Genomic DNA, 25,661 nt, shown 5'->3' with positions numbered 1-25,661 from the left:
AGGTTTTAACAGTATGACATGGTCTAAGATTCCATTCTGCGATTTATGGTGCATACACACTCTACGATTAAAATGGATAATATGAACGATGATTAAATTATATAGTTATTCATATCGTGCATTTTTTGGTGCCCAACGACCTGCGATGCGCGGGTATGTATGGGCGATAACTATATCATCCATCGCCCGTGCATGTAGGTCAACCTGGTCGATATCGACCAGGTTACTATAGGGACCCACGATCATTGGTTCAATTAGCCACGCTGTTTTTGCATGTGCTAACTTTGTGCAAAATGCTTATCCTGCAATTCTTTTGCAGAAGTTTTCACCATCTCAGAGCCGGTGAAGTTGTGCAAATTCCCTATTTTTAGGCTAAAAATGTGGGGACTTGGTTTAGAACCCCTTGAATACTCCCCCTAATGACAAATTTGACAACATTTTTTTGCTTGGCTTAACTTGCCCAATAATGACATGTCAGTTTTGGGGGGTGAAAAAAATGAAGTGTTGGAAAATGGGCTTAAAGTAGTGGGTCAGGTATTTTGAGGGCTGTATGGATGGTACATGTGTTTGAAACGTTGGAGGTGGCTGTACCTGTTGTATTTTTAACCTTGTTTAAATGTGCATTTTTGTAACTGAAAAATATACTTGCACCCATTTTAATATACCCCAAATTTTACTTCAGCATTTATTGGTCATTATATAATTTTTCAAATGTTATACAAATTTACATAACAGCCATTGAACACAAAATACTTTTATTAGGGCCACAAATACACTTCTAAATTGTTTTCCTATGTCAGTTGGCCTCTTTATAGAGTACAGATTTCCACAAAAGGTGCTGTACTTTTTGCTGGTTACTCCAAACTTTTTTCATGCAAATGTGTTTTCGCATCTTTTGTAATTGGGTAGTGCGAAAAACGGGAGCGCACATAGACAAAAGACGCAAAAATATCGCACCAGGACACGAAGTGTGCGAAAACTTCTCAGATGTTAATGTTTTCCTTCTAATTGAAGTCCCCTGTGTATTTTAAGTTCATTTTGAGTTAATTGACTGTTTCCATACTGCTTATAATTGACACCGTTCACTCAGTAGTCAGCCATACTCCATACTCCTCTGAATATATGCCTGGATTAAGGCATGTCTGTTTCCAGAAGCCATGTAAGTTCACTTTACCACATTTCAGACTTGCTAGTGTCCAAGTCCTTATGGATCTTGGTTTACAGTATGCTATGAACCAACTAGCATTACTTTTTTTTTTTTAAATCCTAAAGAAGTCCCTATACTCATTACATTGTCCACTGTCCAAGCTCCTCTCCATTTATTAACAATGGCTTGCATGGTTTTCTTCACACTGCTGTGCCTCGTTTCTTCCAGAATGAGAGAGGGTCCTATCCTACAAATATTTCTGAGATGGAATGGCAGGACCGCAAACTGTACTGAATGTGTGTTTGAAAGAGGGGGAGGAGGAGTTGACAATAACTCCAAGACCACGCACTTTGAGATGGGGATGGTTGTGCTGCCAATAGATGATGAAATTGAGAGAGGTGAGGTTATGCAGGAGGGTGGGACAATATTCTGCTCAATCTTAGACATGTTAAGTTTAAGAATGCGCTGGGACATCCATGAAGAAATAGCAGAGAGACAGTTGAAAGTACGAGTGAGGAAAGAGGGGGTGGGTGAAAAGGTAGATCTGAGTGTCATCCGCTTAGAGACGATATTTGAGACCAAAAGAAGTGATGAGGACGTATAAAGGGAGAATAGGAGAGGTCCCAGAACAGAACTTTGGGGGACACCTACTGTTAGTGAAAGAGAGGGTGAAGTGGAGTCATGAGGGGGAGATGGAGAAAGAAATGTCAGAATGGTAGGAGGACAGAAAAGAGAGGGCAGTAATCCGCAGACCAGTGTCAAAAGCAGCAGATCAGTGCTGAATTTTGTGAGGGCAGTTTCAGTGGAGAGGACAGAAGCCAGACTGAAATGTGAGCAGGGAGTGGGAGGAAAATAAGACACTAAGGCCCTGATTCAGAGCCGGACGCTGTGACCAGAGCGCTCGCTCTGAATCAGGGCCCACCTCCATTAATATGGAGCGTCCTCCTGGACGCTCGTATAGCTGTGGGTCGCCACCCACAGCATATACGAGCGTGCAGGATGATGGTCACGATGGTCTTGACCATCGTGACCATCGCCACTGCGAGCAAAAGCCTGCGGTTGAGTTTTTCAACCGCAAGGCCAGGATTGATTTTGGCTCTATCAGAGCCAAAATCACTCCCACTGACATCACTAGGGATGTCAGTGGTGCCGGCTTCAGACGGTAGGCGTTCCCTTGGGAATGCCTCCGTCTGGCAGGCACGCCCACCAAAGGGGGCGTGCTGTCAGTCACCATCGACAGCACGCCCCCTTTGATGAGACACTACGAGCGAAGGAAAGTCCTTCGCTCGTCGCGTCTCGCGCATGCGCAGTGCAGACCATCGACCCACTTGCGAACGGACAGCCGCTCGCGAGTGGATCTGAATGAGGGCCTAAGGCCCGTATTCCATTTGAAGCGAAAAGCCGGAATCGAAGAAAAAGTTTCTCCGATGACGTCCTTTTGCCAGGCGGGAAAGTATCGCCGTATTCAATTTGAAAGACTTTCCGCCTCAGTGCAATGTAATAGGCGGAAAAGTTTTGCCTATGAATAGCAGGTGGGAAAGTGCAGAATTGTGGTTTTGGGGTGCAACATTGCGGGACAGTCCCCCAAAGGTAAACTGCATCAAAATTGTTTCAAAAACACTTAACACCCAAAAAAATCACTTTCATTTTGGGGGCGGAAAAAAAAAATGTTTGGGTACAAAGTTAAAAACTAGCGAACTAGACTCTGGGGAGGTCCCCAAGTATGCCCCATGTGTTTTTTTTTTTTTTCATTGCAGGGGCTTACAGCAGGTGGATTTTTCACGATTTTTTAAACTTAACTTTAGCAACTTTAAAATATGCTGGCCCCCATTTTCAAGTACCCCAAATTTGCTGGGATAAGTTTTTTTCTAAAAAAACCCCCTCCTGAATACTATTCTGCACTACTTATACAAAAACACTATTTAGCAGCTATTGAGCTCGTTTAAAAACACAAAATACCTTCAGCAAGCCAAATCGGGGGTAACCATAGCTAACCCCCATGTCAGAGCATCTTTTGGGGGGTGTCAGGCTAATTTCCCCAAATCTGACAGGACTTTTCTCTTTGAGTTTTGCTGGGTCCCGTTTTCGAGTACTTTGAAATTGGATACGCGGGCACGCACGCGATACATTTCCATAGAAGTTTGGAGGAAAATAGGAGGAGAGAGATGGGACGGTAATTTAGTGTTAGGATTTAAGATGGGTTTTTTAAGAATTGTTGCGACAAGGGCATGCTTGAAAGCAGAGGCAACTGTGTCTGATGTGAGGGAGAAATTGAAAGAGGAGGGCAAGATGGGAACAGGGAGAGCTAATAACTTGTAATCCGGCACCAGTACCCAATATCAATCCTCTCGTGTAGGGGTTATTAATGGTTGCAGCATAAACTATGAACAAACTGTGTAGGTTTGCAATCTCCGCATCAATGAACATAAACAATAGTCTGCACTACCACTAAATATTCCACCGCAATTGCGACCCTTAATGGGTATGATGAATTAGTACAAGATATACAATGTATAGTGTATAAGAGCTGGTCCAAAATAAAGAGGATATGACAGTAAAATTTTTTTAATTTAATCGACCCAGTTAGATTATCCAACAAACCAGTTAAATAAACAATCAACATAAAATAAATAAAAATAAACCAAAACCTCGGATGAGTATTAAAAAAATATATATATTTTTAATACTGATAAAGCAATTGCAATGACACAAGAAAAAGTAATCAATAAATGAATATCAAAATAATGGGCCAGCAAGCCACATAAGTATACAGTGTATAAAAGTTAGCAAGAATGTAGCCATTCAGGCTGCAGTAACATAAATAGGTAGTGGTTCGCTTAAAGCGAACCGCTACCAGGGTGGCTTTTAAAGAAGCAAAAGTTCAAATTTCATGTTGTAAATGAATGTGATTGCACAGGGGCTGCTTGTAAAGATGCCCATGGAACGGAGGTGGTACTCATACTGTAATCAGAGACCCGGATAGACCCTCCTGCAGTGCTTTAATCCCCAAGCCGCATGAGGTAACAGCGCGCCGGAACAGTTCTAACAGCGAGACCAGTCCCACGTGGTCTCTAAATTGGCTGTATCTCTCCAAATATTGGAGTGCGGCGCTGTAACAGCCGTGGCAGAAGGTAACAGACACCCGGTAGTAGGATTAAATCCCATGAACAGCAGTATTGCAGCAATACAAAGTGGCTTTTTGCTGGATCCAGAACAGATCTAGTATTTAGCCTTGTGCCTTATGAGGAAATTGGGAGCTGTTTGACCGAGAGAAACTCGTCAAGGCTTAATACTATATCTGTTTGAAAAAGAGACATGGTCTGTGATGAAACGCGTTAGTAGGGAAGCTATTCTGACACTACTGCAATGCTGCATTGATCTATGCCTCATTCACAATGATTCCGGCCAGCCTCAAACACACTGGCTAACTAAACGGGACTCTGGATACTAAAACAAATGGGGGCCCCCACAACGTCCTACAAGTTTCCTGTGAGTACAATGCAAAACAGCAGACGAACACTGTCTTGATATCGGAGACACATGTACTGAGTGTGGCTGAAGTTGCATGCCTGATCGATCGGCTATTTTACATTCGGCATCGAAGCTTTGCTTATTGCCACAGGTCAAAGAGAGGTTTGAGAGCACTCTGAATATTTGATGTACACACTTATGAAGGTCAATCAGTGTGCATATATCTGGATATTGACGTCAAACAATACCAAATGTGAATGCTGTCAATACATACGTTGGAGTGACCCTTTGATCATATTGATCTAAGCCTTACATTTTGGGAAGGGTCAGTATATTACATTTTCTGCCAGACTTATTGTGGTGATTGTTATTATCCTAGAGACGTTCTATTTAGAACATGCGCAAAGGAATTGCTTCTGTTATTAACCAGTGAATGGATTTTAGAGATCAGCGACATTACTAAATAGTTTAATATGCAACATTCTCATTTATATTATACAGATGAAACTGTATTTATTTTATGTTCATTGTTTATTTTTAAGTGATTTGTTGGGTAATCTACATGGGTTGATTTTAAATACATTTCTTACTGTCCTATCCTTTTTATTTTGGACCAGCTCTTGTACACTATACATTGTGTATCTTGTACTAATTCATCATACCCATTAAGGGTTGAAATTGCGGTGGGATAATATTTAGTGGTAGTGCAGACTACCAAAAACCTGGCCAGGCTCCAACTGGACCACCTTGTGTTGGTTTCATCCCAATTGGTGCAGGGGTGTCCAAATGCATAAACAGACAGACCAATGAATTTTCTATATATGATAGGTCATGGCATTTTAAAAGAGGTAAAAGCTATAGACTGACGGAAGCTTTACAGTATATTCACTTCAGCCTAGTGAAAGGTGGCTTTATTGAGTACAGTATGTATGTGTACAGTATTAGTGAGTAAGTGTAAACTAGTAACAGTAAGTGTGTGTGTATATATAAATATATGCCCCCCCCCTTACTGGACATCCACTTACAGTGAGCATATTTTACATTTCATATTGCAGATTCAAAAATGGCAAAAAAAAGGTTCTCTCTGCCTCTTATGTGAGTGTACAGTCAGGTCTGGCTTTTGCTTTCTGTTCTGCAAAACAGGAGTGGCTGCAGTCTTGTCTAACACGTCTTGCTGGATACATGTCAGTTCAGAGTGCTTCCTGCCCAGTGTTGGGTGCAAGATATGGTCTAACCATGTAGTATAAAATCTCATGTACAGTATTTACGTAAAAATAGCAATATCTGTAATTGGAGAGGAGTTAATGCAAGAAGTTCAAAGGCCACAGCTGCACCACCCATAAGCTTACACCTTTTTCTTGTAGCATAGTACCACTCCTGTTTTTTGTGTTTATGTAACATGGGAAGAGTGTCAATTGTAGCTGTTCAATAGAGGGGTGTTAATTAGTCATCTGTAAGGTTTATTACCAGGCCATTAAAAAAAAAAATAATAATTCTGGTTTTTAGAAGGTGGCATTTATATTTATTCACATAGCTGAGGTATAGAGTACTGTCAGTTTGCATAGAAGATCCTGGGATTTATTTAAGAAGCAGCCGCTTCTTCCTGACTGGTTGCATCCGCCGTCAATGTTGAGCACTGCTTCATAATTAATGCTCCTTTGAAGTCTGCAGAAGTGTGATTGTCCATCTATGCAGGCATCTAGGGCCTGATTCAGAGATGGACGCTAATGTGATCACAGCTGCGACTTCATATGCACGGCTGCAGCGAAAATATGCTAATGTTAGCATAGATCACCTGAACATAAAGACGCCCACTGCTGCCTTCTTACCTGCGTATGATAACTCATAACTTCGTAAACATCAGTAACATCGACGGCCATCTTACCCTTCCTTCAGGTCTGACCTCCCACAGCCTTGGGAGCTCTTCTGACACGCAGAGCTGCACATGCACTTGCAGTGGCTAAGTTATGTATGCCCATGTAACTGCGTTTAAACAGACCGGCACGCCTGCGGTTATCTGACCACTCCCCGTTACCACCCCCAAACGCTGACAACCTGTCAGTCACTTTGTGATGGGAATCTCTGTGCATCCGTAATTGCAATGCGATTGCTGCGCATGAACAGTGCAGCATATATGCATGCGCGATGGCAATCAATCGCTCGATCTGTGTGAAAGTCTATTAGCGTCCATCTCCTAATCAGGCCCTTAGTCCCGCCAGCGCTTTGAGGTGCAGGGCGTGGGAAGTACAGTGCATTCTAATTTAGGCCATGTACAGCAGTTAAGGCGCGTTTTGTCTATTTGCGTGCAGATACAGCTTGGGACACCGACTCGTTTATACATATAAGAAAGTCACATGATTTTTAGGTTGTCAAGTGCAAAGTATTTTTTTATTATCTTTAATGATATGGTGCCACAATGGGTCCACAGCACTTTACTTATTACATAAATAGAAGCAGAGCAAACCAAACCAGAAAAAGAGTGCAAAAGACTTAAGCTGGGTACACACTGACAGATATATTGGCCGATCCATTGATCAACCAATTTATCGGGTACCCATCGGCCAGCGTGTACCAGCGATGTGTCTGTGAACGACGTCATTCAGACATATTGCGTCAGCTCTGCTGCACAGCCGATGGATGGATATATATGCACATATCAGTCCATCGGGCATTGTGTATGGGTGATCTACTGATCTCCCATACACATGCAGCAGAGGCCACTGGGAGGGGGACGGGACGCACCTCCCGGCCAGCGGGACCCGCGGCCAGAGACAGATGGTCATTCAGTGTGTGAGTGATAATCATCATCCGATATATATGCAGATCACTCGATCTGTAGATATTTGTTCAGTCTGTACCCAGCTTATCAGTATGAAATATTGCAGAACATGGGATACTAGCTGTATAACCAGTGCTGCGCATGCGGTCACTAATCTGCAAATTTGTGCTGGCTGAAGCCAGAGGGTCAGAGTTATTGATGGCACTGGGAAGGAGATGATAATATACAGATGTGTTCTCAACACCAAACCTGAAAATGCCACATGTGGTGCGTCCTTTTTAAAAAAAATAAAAATAAATTGCATCTTATTCACACAAAAGCAGCGAATAGCACAACATTCAGGCTGCTACTTTAAGTACACAGGAATTTGTTATAAATATGTACAAAGTCACAGATGAAGCACAGCAGGACTTGGCATGAAAAAGAGCAGCGATTGTAGCGCATCACATACAAATTCAGAGTTATTCACACACAGATGTACAAGTGTCGCTTATCATCAGATTATTCGGTGCATTCTCATTGAGCAGTTTTGTCACATTCCATTGTTTCATTTGTGTGACTACGATGCACATTTTCGAGCGAAAAATACGCTTGAGCAAGCCGCGTTGCATTGGACCTGGTGCGCCGAGAAAGGCTGTTTGACGTCACTTCGGCATTATTGCATAAGGACACATCTGTAATTGAGGGAGAGAGAACCACATAAGTAGGGTTTCTACTAAGCTGTTTTCAGCAGGGTACAAAAAAAACCAGTAAAGATACTGTCGGGGCGCCAATGTGCCAACTTCCATCCACATTGTGAAGTGGATCAATTTTTTCTGTCATCAACAGGACTGGGTAATTATTCGACATGACCCATTTTCTCTACAACAGTTTTTCAGTATATATGGATTCATTGTTTCCCATGAGATGGGATCATTACGAGACTTTTTAGGAGTGATTTGTGTGGCATTGTTTTCTTATTTTTCTTTTATTTGCCTATAGAGGTTATGATTATTGCATTTATTTATTAAATTTGTTTTATATTTGTCACTAGAGCACTGTTTACTCTTGTTTCTTCAGTTTCAGCAGGGTGCCTCACCCTGTCCATATTTGAAATGTAAAAAGCACCCTGCAGGATCATTAGTCACTCTCTTTTGTAAAGAATACAGAACACAATTTCTATCCTCTGCAAATGGGATTGCCGAGGAGGGACTGTAACTTGCAGCACAGCACTCTGTGTGACTGCCTGCATAGCACCGCACTCTGCTGAAGAGTGAACAGTACTGCTTACAGGATTTCCCTAGTAGAAGAACATTTCATTTTGCACTAATCCTAATGACTGTAGTATTTGAACACTTCCTCCTGAAAAAACAGGAACTATTGATCTATTTTTAACTCTGGTCTCTAGCAATAGAGTACACATTTATATGCCGATCTATAAAGACTAGACATATACAGTATTTTTCTTGGTAGAGACGTTTGGTGTTATATGGGTGTCCTATATGTACGTAGGGGTATTTGATACACTAAGGGAAAAGAATATGTATAAAAACTATGAACATGTGTGCTGTTCTTTGTGCGCTTGACTAGTACTTGTAGCTTTAGTGACACAAATCATCACATCAAAAATGTGTCCTTCAAATGTAAAATATGCCCTGCCCTCCTCAATAATCAGCATCTTGCCCTAAAACAATCCTAGAGTGTACATTGCATAAAGGAAGAGATCTCTGCTCGTAAGCGCTTACAATCTAGATTAAGGATGACTGTCACCAGCACTAGCAATAGCATTAGAGAACCGGAAGTGACCTCATTGTGGGTATATGGAACATTAATACTGTTTAACAGATATTTATCTTTTGGATAGTCTATAGTAGGATATATGCTTTTAATTAGGGATGTGCAGGCTCGGTTCTACTCGGTTCCGTTCGTTTGTTTTTACCGAATCTTACTGGGTATCAGCTGTCACGAGTTTTGGATAGCCAGTAAGATTCGGTAAAAAAAAACGAACGGAACCGAGTAGAACCGAGCCTGCACATCCCTACTTTTAATATATGAATTTATGGTGAATTTGATATAGAAATATTGGGCCAAATGTAATAGGGTGTCAGTTTTAGTAACAGTACAAACTCGCACTTTTAAAAAGTGTGAGTTTGTACTGAAACTCGCAAATTCAATAGCCTGCGAACTTTTCAGCTCGAGGCTACTGCATGTAAACTGACACTTTTTAATGCGAGTAGCATTAAAAGGTGCGAGTTTTAGAGAAGCCATCACAGATCAGTGAGATCCGTGATGGCTTCTGGGTGTGTGTAAAAAAAAAAAAAAAAAAAGCGTGCACCCCCTCCCCAAAAGCATAACCAGCCCCGGGCTTTATAAAGCCTGTTCTGGTTCTAAAAATACAGGGGCCAAAGTGTGTAGGGGGCCCCTGTATATTAAGAACCAGCACAGGGCTTTGTTGAGCTGGTCCTGGTTCTGGAAAATCAGGGGACAAAACGAGTAGGGGTCCCCTGAAGTTTCCTGAACCAGCACCGAACTCTGTCTAGCGGGGGATAATGCCACAGCCAGGGAAAACCTTTCACCGGTTTCCCCGGCCAAAGCATTATCCCTGACCGCTAGTCAGTCCAGGCCCGGGGATCCCTGGGTAGTTGGGTACCCCCCCAATAAAGGGGTACCCCTCTCCAGGGCACCCCAGGCCTAGACTGATAGCCTGGGGCTATCCCCGGCACCCTAGGGCGGTGGGTGCCGGGTTGATAGTGTAAAGTGTAAAAATAAGTTTTCCATATTGTCTTTAGTTGTAGAACCACAAGTACCAGCAAGCCTTCCCTGCATGCTGGTATTTGGAGAACCACAAATACCAGCATGCGGGGCATTACGGGCCCGCTGGCACTTGTAGTTCCACAACTAAAGAAATACGTAAATAAACAAACATACCCCGTCAAAGTAAAATTTTAATAAAACATACATTCACACTCACACATACTCCCCTAGTATCCGAAGTAATCCATAGGGGTGTACCTGAAAAAAAAATCCATACTCACCTCTCCTATACGTAGATCACGTTCTCTTCTCCAAGTAGGCAATCCAGGGGTTAAAATAAAAAAACGCAAAAAAACCCGATCCATACGGACTGAGCAAAGGCATGTGTGTACACATACCTTTGCTCCGCGTAAGTGACCGGGGCACACGTGTGCCCCGTCAGTGAAGGGGCCGCCAGCCAATCAGGGAGCATCTCCGTCGGAGCAGCTCCCTGATTGGCTGAATGCGGCCAGCCTGTGTCTCCCATAGACGTCTATGGTGAGAAATCCCCATAGCCGTCTATTGTGGGAACCGCTACATCGTAGCCGCAAGATTAATTGAGATTAATCTTGTGGTTACATCAATGGGACACGTGTGCCCCGGTCACTTACGCGGAGCAAAGGTATGTGTACACACATGCCTTTGCTCAGTCCGTATGGATCGGGTTTTTTTGCGTTTTTTAATTTTAACCCCTGGATTGCCTACTTGGAGACGAGGACGTGATCAACGCATAGGAGAGGTGAATATGGATTTTTTTTTTCAGGTACACCCCTATGGATTACTTCGGATACTAGGTGAGTATGTGTGAGTGTGCATGTATGTTTTATTAAAATTTTACTTTGACGGGGTATGTTTGTTTATTTACGTATTTCTTTAGTTGTGGAACTACAAGTGCCAGCGGGCCCGTAATGCCCTGCATGCTGGTATTTGTGGTTCTCCAAATACCAGCATGCAGGGAAGGCTTGCTGGTACTTGTGATTCTACAACTAAAGACAATATGGAAAACTTATTTTTACACTTTACACTATCAACCCGGCACCCACCGCCCTAGGGTGCCGGGGATAGCCCCGGGCTATCAGTCTAGGCCTGGGGTGCCCTGGAGGGGGGTACCCCTTTATTGGGGGGGTACCCAACTCCCCAGGGATCCCCAGCCTGGACTGACTAGCGGTCAGGGATAATGCTTTGGCCGGGGAAACCGGTGAAAGGTTTTCCCTGGCTGTGGCATTATCCCCCCTGCTAGAAAGAGTTCGGTGCTGGTTCTGGAATTTTCAGGGGACCCCTACTCGTTTTGGCCCCTGATTTTCCAGAACCAGGACCAGCTCAACAAAGCCCTGTGCTGGTTCTTAATATACAGGGGCCCCCTACGCATTTTGGCCCCTGTATTTTTAGAACCAGAACAGGCTTTATAAAGCCCGGGGCTGGTTATGCTTTTGGGGAGGGGGTGCACATCATTTTTATTTTTTTTATTTAAACACATTTTACATAAGTACACACAGAAACATGTACATATCTCATGGATATGTGCATGTTTCTGTCTTAATCTGACCTGCTCAGGATGTACTCGCTAGCCTGAAGCAGGTCTATTATTTGGGGACTTTTGGTAATCTTTTTTTTTTGCGAGTCTGAAACAGACACTCTATTACATTGGGCGAGTTGATTATTTTCAATGTGAAAACATCTGGATGCGAGTTTGAGAATGGAGAGTCTTAGTAACTCTGAAAAATGCGAGTTTTAGTGAACAGACACTCTCTTACATTGGAGAGTTGTGAAAAATTGCGAGTTTAGCACCAAACTCGCAATTTACCAAAACAGACACCCTATTACATTTGGCCCATTATGTTTATTGTATATCACTTCTGGCCTCCATTAAAAGTAAGTGGCTTTTTTTTTTTACTGCTGAACAGAGAAAATCTGTTTTCACGCATGCGGAATCATACATGTATATAATTAACACATGGGACAATTTTTGTACAAAAAAACCCAAAAACTGATTTATTCTGAAAATTCCTGAACGGACACCCTGTGCGGAGCATTTTTAATTACATTTTCTAGCTGTTCACACACTTTTTATACCCTTTATTTTTTTTTGCAGGTTTTAATATTGATATTAAAAGTAATTCATACATTATATTTTAAGATAATTGTTTGTGCACCACACAGGACTACATTTCCTCACTATCCTAGCTTCAATTAAGAAAGAACGTCTCATTTGTAGACATTTTGTGACTTGGCTCTTTTATAGTACAAAGCCGCAGCTTGAGCTCTTAGCTGCTGAAGCCCTTTCTCATTGGCTGGCCTGTGTGAGGGACTGGTGGCTCTTTGGTCAGGTGATGTATAAAGAAGCTGTCCTCCGTACACTTTATGCTGCCCAGCCAGATTTTGGCTGCTGGCAAGGGAGTGTTAATTAGCCCCTGTTCCACTGTTTTGCTGATCAACCTCACTCTTCAATGTATACAATAATTTATACTATTATGCATGGTATGTTATAGTAATCTTAAAGGTAAGAGAAATAAAAAAAAATAAAAGGTGCAAGAGAAGCATGCTGTATATGCCTGCCTAGTAGATATGAGTCTTATTAGGAGAAAGATGATATTAATAAATTTTTGGCCTATTGCTTACTTTTCAGACACATTGCTTAGGTTCTCCATGTTAAAATCACCTTTTTGGTAGTGTTGAATAAAATTTAAATTTTAGTGCATTGTCTCAATGAAAGTGAGGTGTAGCTGGCTATGGTATTCTGTTTGTGTTTCCCTGACGGTTGTTTACTTTGACAAGGGAAAGACACTTAGGGCAGTATTCAATTAGTTTTGCACCCGCGATAAAGTTTTGCATGCCGGGCTTTTCGCCTACATCTCATATTTTGGCAGGGGAAACTTATCATGCACGCACCCGCTATTCGCCCTATTCAATTCCAAAAGACTCAAACTGCGACACACGAAGACAGAACAGGTTGAAAGTGGTGTCAGAAACGTGGAAATCAGCCTGAACCCCCCCAAAGAGATGCAGTAACATTGGGGATCAATGTAGTAGTGCCTGATTAGCACTAATAAAACTGTTTGGGGTACTTAAGTTGGTACAATTGCCTCTAATTTGCATCTTTGCACAAGTGGTGAAGAATGGCATAAAGCAGTATTTTTTGGTGAAAAGTAGTCCTGGCAAATTTGGGGTACCTGAAAATGGGTGCAAGCATCTTTTAATGTATCTAAAGTGCAGTTTTTATATAAGTGAAATTCCTCCCTCATAAAAGCACCTGCAATCCCAAAAACACTTGACCCCTTCTTAAAGCACCCCCAGAACCTTATTTCGCTAGTTTGTGAAGTCCCCCCCCCCCCCCCTACTTTGTGCTTTTCTGCCCCCAAATTCAAAGAACTTTTTTGGGGTGTTTACTTTTTTCCTGGAACTCTTTGATGCAATTGTCCTTTGTGGGGCTGTCCCAAGGGTTCTGAGTGGTTTCCACACCTTTGCACCCCAAAGTAAAAATGTTGTACTTCTTTTCTCCTGCTATTCAGAGACTAATCTTTTTCCCCTATTACATTACATTGACTTTCCGTGTACTTGAAAAGCGGGTGGAATTGAATACTAAGAAGTTTCTGACAGGCGCAAAGTCGCAATTGGCGATATTTTTTTCACGGATCATGGCTTTTCGCTTCTAATTGAATACGGTCCATAACACTAAAGCATTTGGCAGATCCCAGCACGGTCATAACTTTAGAAGTACCATATAATGAAGGGAACAACATAGATAAATATTTTATTTTGCTTTATATTTGCGGTTGTCTTTAAAACCAGGAATCCTTGTAATTTCAACATTCTGGCATTTCTCAATATGTTCCCCTTGAAAAGTGTACTAAAGTTCATATGGATTTAAATGATGCGTAATGCTGGAAGGAATGCTACTAGTCTAGTAAAGGATTATGCAAAGATTGTAATGTTCTACAAGTGATCCAATTGCATAGTTTATTATGACTATTTGTATAGTGGCAGCATATTCTGTAGCACAATTGTAGTTCTGTCATGGGTGGTATCCAGAGGACTGCTTTATTTGGGGATTGCAGCATGCAGATTGCCTGTGCATGAAAACTCCTCCAGATTAGTTATTGTTTGTAATCTTAATAAAAGATTGTGCAACACACTAGCTGGGAATTTCTGCATACATGTACATGACAACACGGTGCAAGATAGACCAGCTGGCCAAATGACTTGATACAAGAAAATTATTGTAATGCAATTGGGTTCTCTGTATGTTGACTAAAGACCTGCATTATAATGCCTAATGTATTTTTGTAAAGAAGCAAATTCTGTACATTTAAACCTGCAATCTGTGTGCACATAAAAAGCTAAACTGTCACCATGTTGCACCAGTAATTTGATGAAGCCAAGTTGCCTACCCATTACCTCTGTTATATGGCACCGTTCTGTGGATTAAAGAAACTGGCTCTTTAACAGTTGCAGACAATGTTAATCTATCACATGCTTTACTTGGGTGCGTTGTTTAGAAAGTTGAGTATGTATTGCCAAGACTCTGTGAAATTCTGTAGCTTTGTTTGCTAAATGTCTTCCTACTTCCCACCTTGCAGGGACAAAAACAGTCATGTTAAAGTAAAGCAGAAAGGTGCCGTGCTGAACATGCTAAGGAGGCTAGACAAGATAAGGTTCAGAGGTCAGAAACGAGACGAATTCCCCGACTTGGCAGAGTCTCCAAATGCTTCCGATACAGAATGTGGAGATGAAATCCCTCTGAAAATGCCTCGGACAACAAAAGATAATGAAGAGTTAAAGGACCCTGTGAGTGCTCATTTTTTGTAAATTATAGTTAATCACTTTTGTTTCTTCAAATTCAATTTTACAGATTTTTCTCTAGAACAGGTTGAAATTAACTATTATGGTAGCTCAGAATTAGGGGTGATTTAGGGTCTTTTGAAGTATCCACAGTTTAAAAAGTGTTTGGGTTTTTTGCATTCTGTTTTAACCTCTCACGAGCAGGGACCTCTTCCCTCATGTGCTTCTCTTTACATTTTCTTCTACTCCTTACTCCCCATTAGGGTACCTAACACATGGCTGCCAACTCCCTGCTGCTTATTGTGAGTGTTTAATCACTATTGCAGCAATGTATATAAATCATGTCCTTGTCTTGCACTGTAATGTACTGTAAGTTACTTGTTTCTTGTTCACTTATTAGTTCTATGTACTATGTAAGGTGCTGCGGAACACTTGTGGCGCCATATAAATAAAGGATGATGATAATAATAACCTCTTGAGGTAAATTAATGAGCAAAATATTTTTATTTCTCTTATATTAAATAGATTTTATATTCTTAAATGCAATTTATAGATTTCAGAAAAAATATACATTAGCCTACCTGAGCAGATCTAGACGGTGTGTATGGTTGGACAGGTCGATCTTTAAACAATGACAGTAACTCTGTGTGTGTGTGTGTGTGTGTGTTATATTCTAAAATGGTGTGTTAAAATTACAGAAATCCCATGAACATGATTGGACACCCTAAATCACATGACCGTGCATCATTTCCCAATGACCACACACCTTCCAGCATGACCGCACACCTGATCTACTTTCCACTGTGACTCAAACCTGATCAAAGCCTTAACAGTATCACTAAAGTGTAAATCCATAAAATCACTCACAGAGAGGCTACTCAAAGAATAGCAGCACGTCACTGCCTCACTGACAAAAATACAAATATCTGACCGAATTACCACATACCTCAAAGGATCTGACATTAATCCTCACCAAAGATGACTGGTACAATGATCTTTTCAAATAACTTGAACGGGACAATTTTATAAGCTATACCACTCTTGGGTGTGCGGTCGCACACTGATCTATGCATGCCTTGGGTGTTTGAACATACACCATGGCATGCATATATATCAAAGCGTGACGATACACCCAAGAGTGGCATATCTATTATATTAAGTGTGTATGTGTGTGGATAAATGGATGTAGTTGGCATTCCGGCGGTTGGGTTACCGGTGCACAGTGTCGGCATCCCGTCACCAGTCAGAATCTCGGTGCCAGCATCCTGACGGTAAGTATTAGGGGGAGGGCTAGGGGTTAGAGTTAAGCACTAAGTGAAGGGTTAGGCTGCAGGTATTGAATTCTCACCTAGTCTGGATCCTGAGTGCTGGCACCCCATACCCAACATATATATATGTGTGTGTGTGATCACGCTCAGCTAAAAAAAATTTGGGTTAAGGACCCCTCACTTTAAAAAATTTGGTGTCTTACTCCTCTGTTTTGAGCTCCCATATAGCATCAGACCACACCACATACCCTACACATACGCCATGTGAAGTCTCATATTTGACAGTACGGAGGGCAGGCAGCAATTGGAACAGTGCTGGGGACAGGTAGCAGTTGGGGTAGAGCTGAGGTAGCTGGGGGTAAGGGCTGCCAGTGCTGGGGGTAGGGACAGAGGTAAGTGCAGAAAGCAGTTGGGACAGTGCTGGGGGCAGGTAACAGTGGGGCTGCCCACAAACGGCAGGCGTTCGCTTGGGAATGCCTCAGTTTGTGAAGCCACCCCCCGGCCCCCCTTTTGTAGTGAGCCACGGAGCGAGTGCTTTTTGCGCTCGCTCCAGGGCTTGTGCATGCCACACGTGCGCACTGGGCCACCATCGACCCGCTTAGGAGCGGGTCTGAATCAGGCCCTCTGGCTAGCATATACTCATACATGCCTTTGCTACATAAATGAGTTTGCACTCTGGCTAACATATCCCGATATATGCTATTTAAGCATTTGCTACATGAGGGAAGTTCAGCATTGATTTACTGATTCTCTAGACCAGATACAGGATGTCTTTCATCTCATTTGCATTTTTTTGATATTTGGTAAATGTGATTTGATGTAGTATTTTAGTTACAGCATAACACAATTTATGTTGCATACTGACATTTAAATTCTAATATATAACCAGATAAGGGCCTGGGAGGCATTACTGTGCCTTAAGTGACACTTCTTTGTTATTATCTCTTTCTGTTTTAGTCTTTTGTATTCTTATGAAGCATTGACAAAGGTTCTGGTGTGGAACCGAAACATTGGCAACTATGGATTATGTATATGCTAATACAGTTTAAACTAGGTTTCTGACTTCAACATTCTGGCGAGTGCCTTTATCTCTATGTATAGTCTGTGACTTTATATTAATATAATATACTATAATTATGGTGAGTGGGGTTGTCTCTCACCTGAATTGCCCACATTCTGGTGGGATAAGCTCCCTTCAAGGTAGATGAAAACAAGACCAGCACATTCTCCAGTTACAATAGAAGTTTGTAACTTTGGGTTTTCTGGGCTACACAGCTCAAAGTGGAGATATGGAACTACTTGTTTCCCAGATCGCCCAGAGCCAGTAGAAAGTCAGCAACACAGGAAGGGTTTAAAACTTCCACACACCTGATGCTCCTGATGCTGGATAAGCTAGCCAGGCGATAGGCTGGGGGTGGTGGTTAGCATTAGGGTGCTAGGACCTGGGGGGTCCAAGGGCTATGCTGGGAGAGCATGCCAAAATTGTGTCTGCAAGCCACTGCTGACTGATTAGCACAAGGCGTGCTGAGACTCTTATGTATGTTTGTTTATTTTATGTTATGTGCCTGTATGTGTCCAGGCCTAACCTCACGTATGCTAAGGTGCAGTGTTTGCTGCTATTAAAAATCCACTGCTTTGCCAAGTACCTGCCTGTCTGGAGTCCTCATTTCTATACCCAGTATTACATGTGGTGGCCCGTATGGGGACTTCTGCGCTAGTTTGTCGCAGCACATACGCCAGCCGCTTCTAGTGTGGCAAAGAAACTAACTAACAAGGCAGAACGTTCGGTATACGCAGTTATATTAAGGACACTGTAACTTGCCATGCATTGTGTAAAAGCTGTTTGTGTACTGAGAAAAAAGTTAATTTACTTTGTTTTTACAAATGCTGATTAGTATCTTCACCACCTAGTATGTTGTCTAATTAAGTTCACCTGTTGACTGAACAAGACACACACATATTACTGAGGTCTATGTAGAAGAGAAAAAGCCATTTTTTTTCATGTGTTCTGTTTAACCCCTGCATTGCAGAAAAGATATAATATATATAATATCTGTGTTTAAACGTTAATTATAAGATTTATTTGTGTAAACTGGCTTGTCATTTCCCTTTATTTAAAAGCCGCTAAGTACTTGCGTACACCTCTTTAGTAACTTTGCTGGCCTATCATCAAAAGACAGAGGAACAAATGTTGAAGCTGCTGACCCAGTCAGTGGACACAACAGGTACTGGGCATCTGAAGAAAATGTCTGCCTCAGATGACCCAGAGGCGTATTTTGCTGATATTTGAGAAGGTGGCACAGCAAGTCTATCTCACTGGTGAGGCTCAGAAAACCTATGCTGATTTATCATCTGCTGATACAGAAAAATATGACCTAGTCAAAAGTGCTATTCTGGCCAGGCAGGTCACACTCCTTCTGGGAAAGCGCAGCGTTTTCATGAACTGGACCTAATACCAGGGGTCCCTATTCGGAAGCAGGTTGCAGAACTTGCCAGACAGTGGCGGAGTTGGCTCCAGCCAGAAGCCCGCACTGCCGCTCAGATTGTAGAGATGGTGGTTGTTGGCCGGTGTAAAAGAACTTTAGGGCAGAATATGCAGCGCTGGGTCATACACACTGATCCTCAAAATCTAGAGGAAATAAATAGTGTTGGAGCAGTATGAGACCGCAGGAAATATGACAAAAATGCCAGAAAAGAAACCAGAGAATGAGCGACCCGTTAAGATGGGTACCCATTGGTCTGTGACCCCCTGACTGTCGCCCCCTCCTCAAGGAAACTACACTGGAGATGCCAGGGTCGTTTGCAATGAGTGCAGAGAGCCAGGTCATATAAGACTGGACTGTCCCAGAAAAATAGAGCCTATGAAGTGTGGGGTTGCTAGTATGAGCGCTATGTACACTTTTTTTTGCACGATGGTACCCCTGGATTCCAGACCCCCGTTAATGTGGGAAACTGGTGCTGAATGGCTGAGAACTCCCAGCTTATTATAGACTCAGGGAGTGAGCTAACCCTGATCTCAGAGGCTGTCTTGCCCAGGGCAGGGTTAGTTGAAGTACTCTGCGTTCATGGATCCATAGAAAACTTTTGTCAAGTGCAAGTGAGCATCACCATAATGGGGCACGCTTATGAGGTGGTCGCTGTGGTTGGTCCTTAGCTCCCCTATCATATTGGGATGCAATTTCCCAGGATTTGTTGAGCTCTTAAAGAACCACAGAGACAACGCCAATGTAAAGTCTCCAAGACCTTACCTCCGAAAAGGGAGAAGAGTGGAAAAGCACAGCCAGTCCTCTCCGCAATTAATGTCTGAGGAAAGAAATCCGCAACAAAATGCTCAGTTACGGCCAGACAGAAGTATTTGCAGAGGTGTCATACCCAATACATATGTTGCCACTGTAGTTCGCTTGTCCCTACAGAAGTTCCGCTGGCGGACACCTTGCAGCAAAATGGCGAAAAGAAGCAAAATCCTTAATTTGCAAAAATTAGGATGTGTTTTCTTCTCTACCAGGAAGCACTGCCTTAATACAGCACGGGATAACTACACCTGAAGGAGTGGGCTGAAAGCAGCGACCGTATCGCATTCCTGAGGCACGGTGACTAGCTTTCCAGCAAGAAGAAAGTCTGGTACCTGTACTTCTCACTAGACTGCTCGGAAGTCGCACGGGCTTTTTGAAGGATACTTTGTCTGCAGGACAGTAGAAATTAGCATAACCCTGGTCTCCACAAGATAAGAAGTATGGTTGCTCCTCTAGCAGAACACACCATGTTCAGGAGGTATGAAGAAGACATGCCTTGAAAGGTGGTTCAGAAGGCTGAATTGTCTCTGCTGTCGCGAAAGGAAAGGGGCGCTTCCCCAAGCTTGGAAAGCGAAGGGGGGGGGGGGGAAATGTGTGGTGAGAGGGGTTGTCTCATCTGAATTGCCCACATTCTGGTGGGATAAGCTCCCTCCAAGGGAGAGGAAAACAAGAGCAGCACATTCTGCAGTTACAATAGAAGTTTAGAATTCGGGGTTTTCTGTGCTGTAAAGCTCAAAGTAAAGAGATGGAACTCCTTGTTTTCCAGGTCGCCCATAGCCAGCAGGAAGTCAGCAGCGCAGGAAGGGTTTAAAACTCCCACACTCCTGATGCTGGATAAGCTAGCCAGGCGATAGGCTGGGAGTGGTGGTTAGCATGGTTAGAATTAGGGTGCCAGGGCCTGGAGGGTCCAAGGGCTATTCTGGGAGAGTATGCCCAAATTGTGGCTGCAAGCCACTGCTTACTGATTAGCACAAGGTGTGCTGAGACTTTTATGTTTGTTTATTTTATGTTATGTGCCTGTATGTGTCCAGGCCTAACTTCACGTATGCTAAGGTTCAGTGTTTGCTGCTATTAAAAAGCCACTGCTTTACCTAGTACCTGTCTGGAGTCCTCAATTCTATACCCCATGTTGCAATTTATAAAAAAAAAAAACTATGTTCACCTGCTATGTTTAGATCGGTGCAAATTATATATTTGCTAGTAGTTGACAATGATTTAAAACTTCTTATTCCTCATTGTATATAAAGTAGGGAGTATTCCTGCTGAATAAGAATGTGTTATAATAACACACAAAGCCAAACTCATTCATGAATCTATAGTATTAATGTATAAGAATTCTCATGTGCATAAGATACGCCAAAATAACAGATGTACAGTGGGGCAAAAAAGTATTTGGACAGCCACTTATTGTGCAAGTTGTTGCACTTTAAAAGATGCGAGAGGTCTGTAATTTCCATCATAGGTACACTTCAAATGTGAGAGGCAGAATCAGAACAAAAAAATTCCGGAAATCACATTGTATGATTTCTGTGTCTCTCTCTCCTGCACTCCCTAAACGTTACTGTATAGTCACCTCCCAGTCCTAACCAGTGAACCAGCCGTCCTCCAATTATCTGGAGTCCAGTTATCTCCTGGTCCTAACCAGTGTACCAATCATTCTTCTACATTCTCTCAACGATCTCTCTTTAATCAAGTACTCTTTTCATGCTTAGGAATTTCCTTAAACCCAGTCTCCTTCAGAGAGCATCCGGATCTAACGAAACTGATACAAGACCCAGCCCGGGAACACAGCCTCTAAATCCTTCGTCTGTGCCACCTAAGTATTCACAACCTTTGCTCAATACTTTGTTGATACACCTTTGGCAGCAATTACAGCCTCAAGTCTTTTTGAATATGATACCACAAGCTTGGCACACCTATCTTTGGGCAGTTTGGCCCATTCCTCTTAGCAGCACCTCTCAAGCTCCATCAGGTTGGATGGGGAGCGTCGGTGCACAGTCATTTTCAGATCTCTCCAGAGCTGTTCAATTGGATTCAAGTCTGGGCTCTGGCTGGGCCACTCAAGGACCTTCACAGAGTTGTCCTGAAGCCACTCCTTTGATATCTTGGCTGTGTGCTTAGGGTCGTTGTCCTGCTGAAAGATGAACCATCACACCAGTCTGAGGTCAAGAATGCTCTGGAGCAGGTTTTCATCCAGGATGTCTCTGTACATTGCTGCATTCATCTTTCCCTCTATCCTGACTAGTCTCCCAGTTCCTGCCACTGAAAAACATCCTCCCAGCATGATGCTGTCACCACCATGCTTCACTGTAGGGATGGTATTGGCCTGGTGATCGGTGCCTGGTTTCCTCCAAACACCTGACATTCATGCCAAAGAGTTCAATCTTTGTCTCATCAGACCAGAGAATTTTGTTTCTCATGGTCTGAGAGTCCTTCAGGTGCATTTTGGCAAACTCCAGGTGGGCTGCCACATGCTTTTTACTAAGGTGTGGCTTCCGTCTGGCCACTCTCATACAGGCCTGATTGGTGGATTGCTGCAGAGACGGTTGTCGTCCTGGAAGGTTCTCCTCTCTCCACAGAGGAATGCTGTAGCTCTCACTGAGTGACCATTGGGTTCTTGGTCACCTCCCAGACTAGGGCCCTTCTCCCTTGATCGCTTAGTTTAGATGGGCGGCCAACTCTAGGAAGAGTCCTGGTGATTCCGAACTTCTTCCATTTATGAATGGAGGCCACTGTGCTAATTGGGACCTTCAAAGCAGCAGAAATTTTCTGTACCCTTCCCCAGATTTGTGCCTCGAGATAGTCCTGTCTCGGAGGCCTACAGACAATTCCTTGGACTTCATGCTTGATGTGTGCTCTGGCATGCACTGTCAAGTGTGGGACCTTGTATAGACAGGTGTATGCCTTTCAAAATCATGTCTAATCAACTGAATTACCACAGGTGGACTCCAATTAAACTGTAGGAACATCTCAATGATTATCAGTGGAAACGGGATGCACCTGAGCTCAATTTTGAGCTTCATGGCAAAGACTGTGAATACTTGTGTACATGTGTTTTCTTAGTGTTTTTTTTAATTTAAATTAGCAAAAATCTCAAAAAAAACTTTTTACACATCATTATGGGGTATTGTGTGTAGAATTTTGAGGACAAAAATTAATTTATTCAATTTTGAAATAAGGCTGTAACATAACAAAATGTGGAAAAAGTGAAGCGCTGTGAATACTTTCCGGATGTACTGTATATCCAAATGCCCTCAGCAGAAAAAAGGTTCCTCACCCCTGCTCTAGACTAATATAGATATAAAAAAAAAAATCTTTTGTACAGTCTATTTTAAACTATACTTGCATACGTAATTATTTTACTTTTATAAAATATTTCACCTTCTTACCTGGGGATTAAATTTTCATGCCTACCAATAAAACTTAATTTTTAAGGCACCTACCTCTTATGAGTGCCTTCACTTGGAATACTACTTTTTAACTTTTTTGTGTACACAATTCAGTAAGCTGATTTACACACACTTCCGAATATTATAAGGCATCCAGCACTTTATGGTAATTTTACTAATAGGGTGACCTTAAGTATAACCAGTGGGAGTACTTGTGTTATGTTTTTAAATTAAGAGCTAAAATGCCATGAGATATTGTAATAAGATGGGGATGTGAAGACCTTGAAAATTAGGGGTTTTGCCTGCTGTATAACCCTCTTTTCCAAACTGTGTTTAAAATTGCTTGTATTGTTTTGTTCCAACAATGTGTATATTTATTTTTAGTCCATTGTAGATTTCTTATATGGTGGTTTGCTTCTATTGTGTAGTTATGCCTTTTTTTGCATATTGTAATATACTCCCTGGCAGCTGCCTCTCTATAGTGCCTTGCAAAAAGTATTCACCCCTTGGCTTTTTACCTTTTTTGTTACAGTACAAACCTGTATTTTTTTTTTTATCTGAATTTTATGTGATAGATCTGCACAAAGTAGTCTAATTTGGTGAAGTGAAATGAGAAAAATTTATATAAAAAAAGATTCTTTATAAATAAAATTCTGAAATTTGGCATGTGCGTATGTAATCATACCCTTTGCTATGAAGCCCCTCAAAAGTTCTTGTGCAAACAATTACCTTCAGAAGTCACTTAATTAGCGAAATGAAGTCCACCTGTGTGAAATGTAAGTGTCACATGATCTGTCAGTATAAACACCCCTTTTCTGAAAGGCCCCAGAGGCTGCAACACCACTAAGCAAGAGGCATCACACCATGAAGACCAAGGAGCTCTCCAAACAAGTCAGGGACAAAGTTGTTGAGAAGTACAATTCTGGGTTGGGTTATAAAAAAAAAAATATCCAAATCGTTGATGATCCCCCGGAGCACCATCAAATCCATCATCATCAAATGGAAAGAACATGGTACCACAACAAACCTGCCAAGAGAGGGCTGCCCATCAAAACTCACAGACCGGGCAAGGAGGTCATTAATCAGAGAGGCAGCACAGAGACCAAAGGTAACCCTGAAGGAGCTGCAGAGTTCAACAGCAGAGACTGGTGTATCTGTGCATGTGACCACAATAAGCCAAACACTCCATAGAGCTGGGCTTTATGGAAGAATGGCCAGAAAAAAGCCATTACTTAGTGATAAAAATAAGAAGACACGATTTGAGTTTGCCAAAAGGCATGTGGGCAACTCCCCAAATGTATGGGGGAAGGTGCTCTGGTCAGATGAGACTAAAATTTAACGTTTTGGCCACCAAGGAAACAGCTATGTCTGGCGCAAACCTAACTCATCCCATCACCCCAAGAACACCATCCCCACAGTGAAACATGGTGGTGGCAGCATCATGCTGTGGGATGTTTTTCAGCAGCAGGGACTTGGAAACTGATTTGAGTCGAGGGAAAGATGGATGGTGCTATATAAAGGGATATTCTTGAGCAAAATCTGTTTGTCTGCCTGTGATTTGAGAGTGGGACGGAGGTTCACCTTCCAGCAGGACAGTGACCCGAAGCATACTGCTAAAGCTACACTCGAGTGGTTTAAGGGGAAACCTTTAAATGTGTTGGAATGGCCTAGTCAAAGCCCAGATCTCAATCCAATTGAGAATCTGTGGTCAGACTTGGAAGATTGCTGTTCTCAAGCGGAAACCATCTAACATGAAGGAGCTGGAGCAGTTTTGCCTTGAGGAATGGGCAAAAATCCCAGGGGCAAGATGTGGCAAGCTCATAGAGACTTATCCAAAGCGACTTGCAGCTGTAATTGCCGCATTGGCTCGACAAATACTGACTTTAGAGGGGTGAATAGATATTCACGCTAAATTTTTCTGTTATGTCGTCGTAAATGTTTGATTCACAATATAAAAAAAAACAACGTCACAGTTGTGGGCATGTTCTGTGAATTAAATGATGCACCCCTTCAAACAATCCATTTTAATTCCAGGTTGTGGGGCAACAAAACATGAAAAATGCAAAGGGGGTTGAATACTTTTGCAAGGCACTGTATATGCAGGTAGAAAGAGTCCCATTGAGTTGCATCCTGCTTGCTTTAGCCACATATTGCAGGGAGTCTGAGGGTTAAAGAAAAAAATTGATGCATAGTAGAGGGTGTCTCCAGTGCCGTAATATAGCTTAACTAAGATCTGTGACTGCACCGACCTCTGATCGCATGGTATAATTATGGTGCATTGCACATAGGGGGCAGGGCTACAGGATGTTCCGATCGACTGTTCAGGCTGCAGGGTGCATGTCTGGATCGTCTAAAGGTTGTTTCAGGCAGCACTCCTTGCTGCAGGGTGCTGTTCTAGGCACCATGCTAGCCAGAAGCAATGCTGCAGGGCAGCAACGGTGCCGCCCATGGAGCCTTGTGCTCTGTACAGTGTCACTGCTTGCACACCCCGTGTTACGGCCCTGGTTGTCTCTCGTATTGCGTGAGTGTTGATTTAATCCTTACTACTCCTGTTGTACTGGTCCAAGATTGTTCTTGTGTGACAGTGAAACATCCATAAAGTGTGCTTTCTTTGTGTACCAGCCAAAAGTAGAGGTACATTAAGCGGTGTACGTTTAAGATGCTGGCAGTCACTATGCTGACTGCCGGAATCTAGACTACAGAATCCCGGCGTGAGTTAACTAACCTACGCCTGGAGACCGGCACCCGGCATTCCGAATAAAG

At 42.6% G+C, this 25,661-nt stretch overlaps 1 protein-coding gene across 1 annotated transcript in view; it reads left to right on the top strand.

Moving 5' to 3' along the window:
- Positions 1 to 25,661, top strand: part of GRAMD4 (GRAM domain containing 4) — a 174,601-nt gene that overhangs the window by 25,180 nt on the left and 123,760 nt on the right. The window contains exon 2 of the mRNA XM_088480161.1: positions 14,747 to 14,954. Within this exon, the coding sequence (XP_088336287.1) occupies positions 14,747 to 14,954 (208 nt within the window). The remainder of the gene's footprint in view (positions 1 to 14,746; positions 14,955 to 25,661) is intronic.

Source organism: Taudactylus pleione, unplaced genomic scaffold (genome assembly GCF_031769625.1).
Source record: "Taudactylus pleione unplaced genomic scaffold, aTauple2 ptg000251l, whole genome shotgun sequence".
NCBI lineage: Eukaryota > Metazoa > Chordata > Amphibia > Anura > Myobatrachidae > Taudactylus > Taudactylus pleione.
This window is presented reverse-complemented; position numbering and strand designations above follow the sequence as displayed.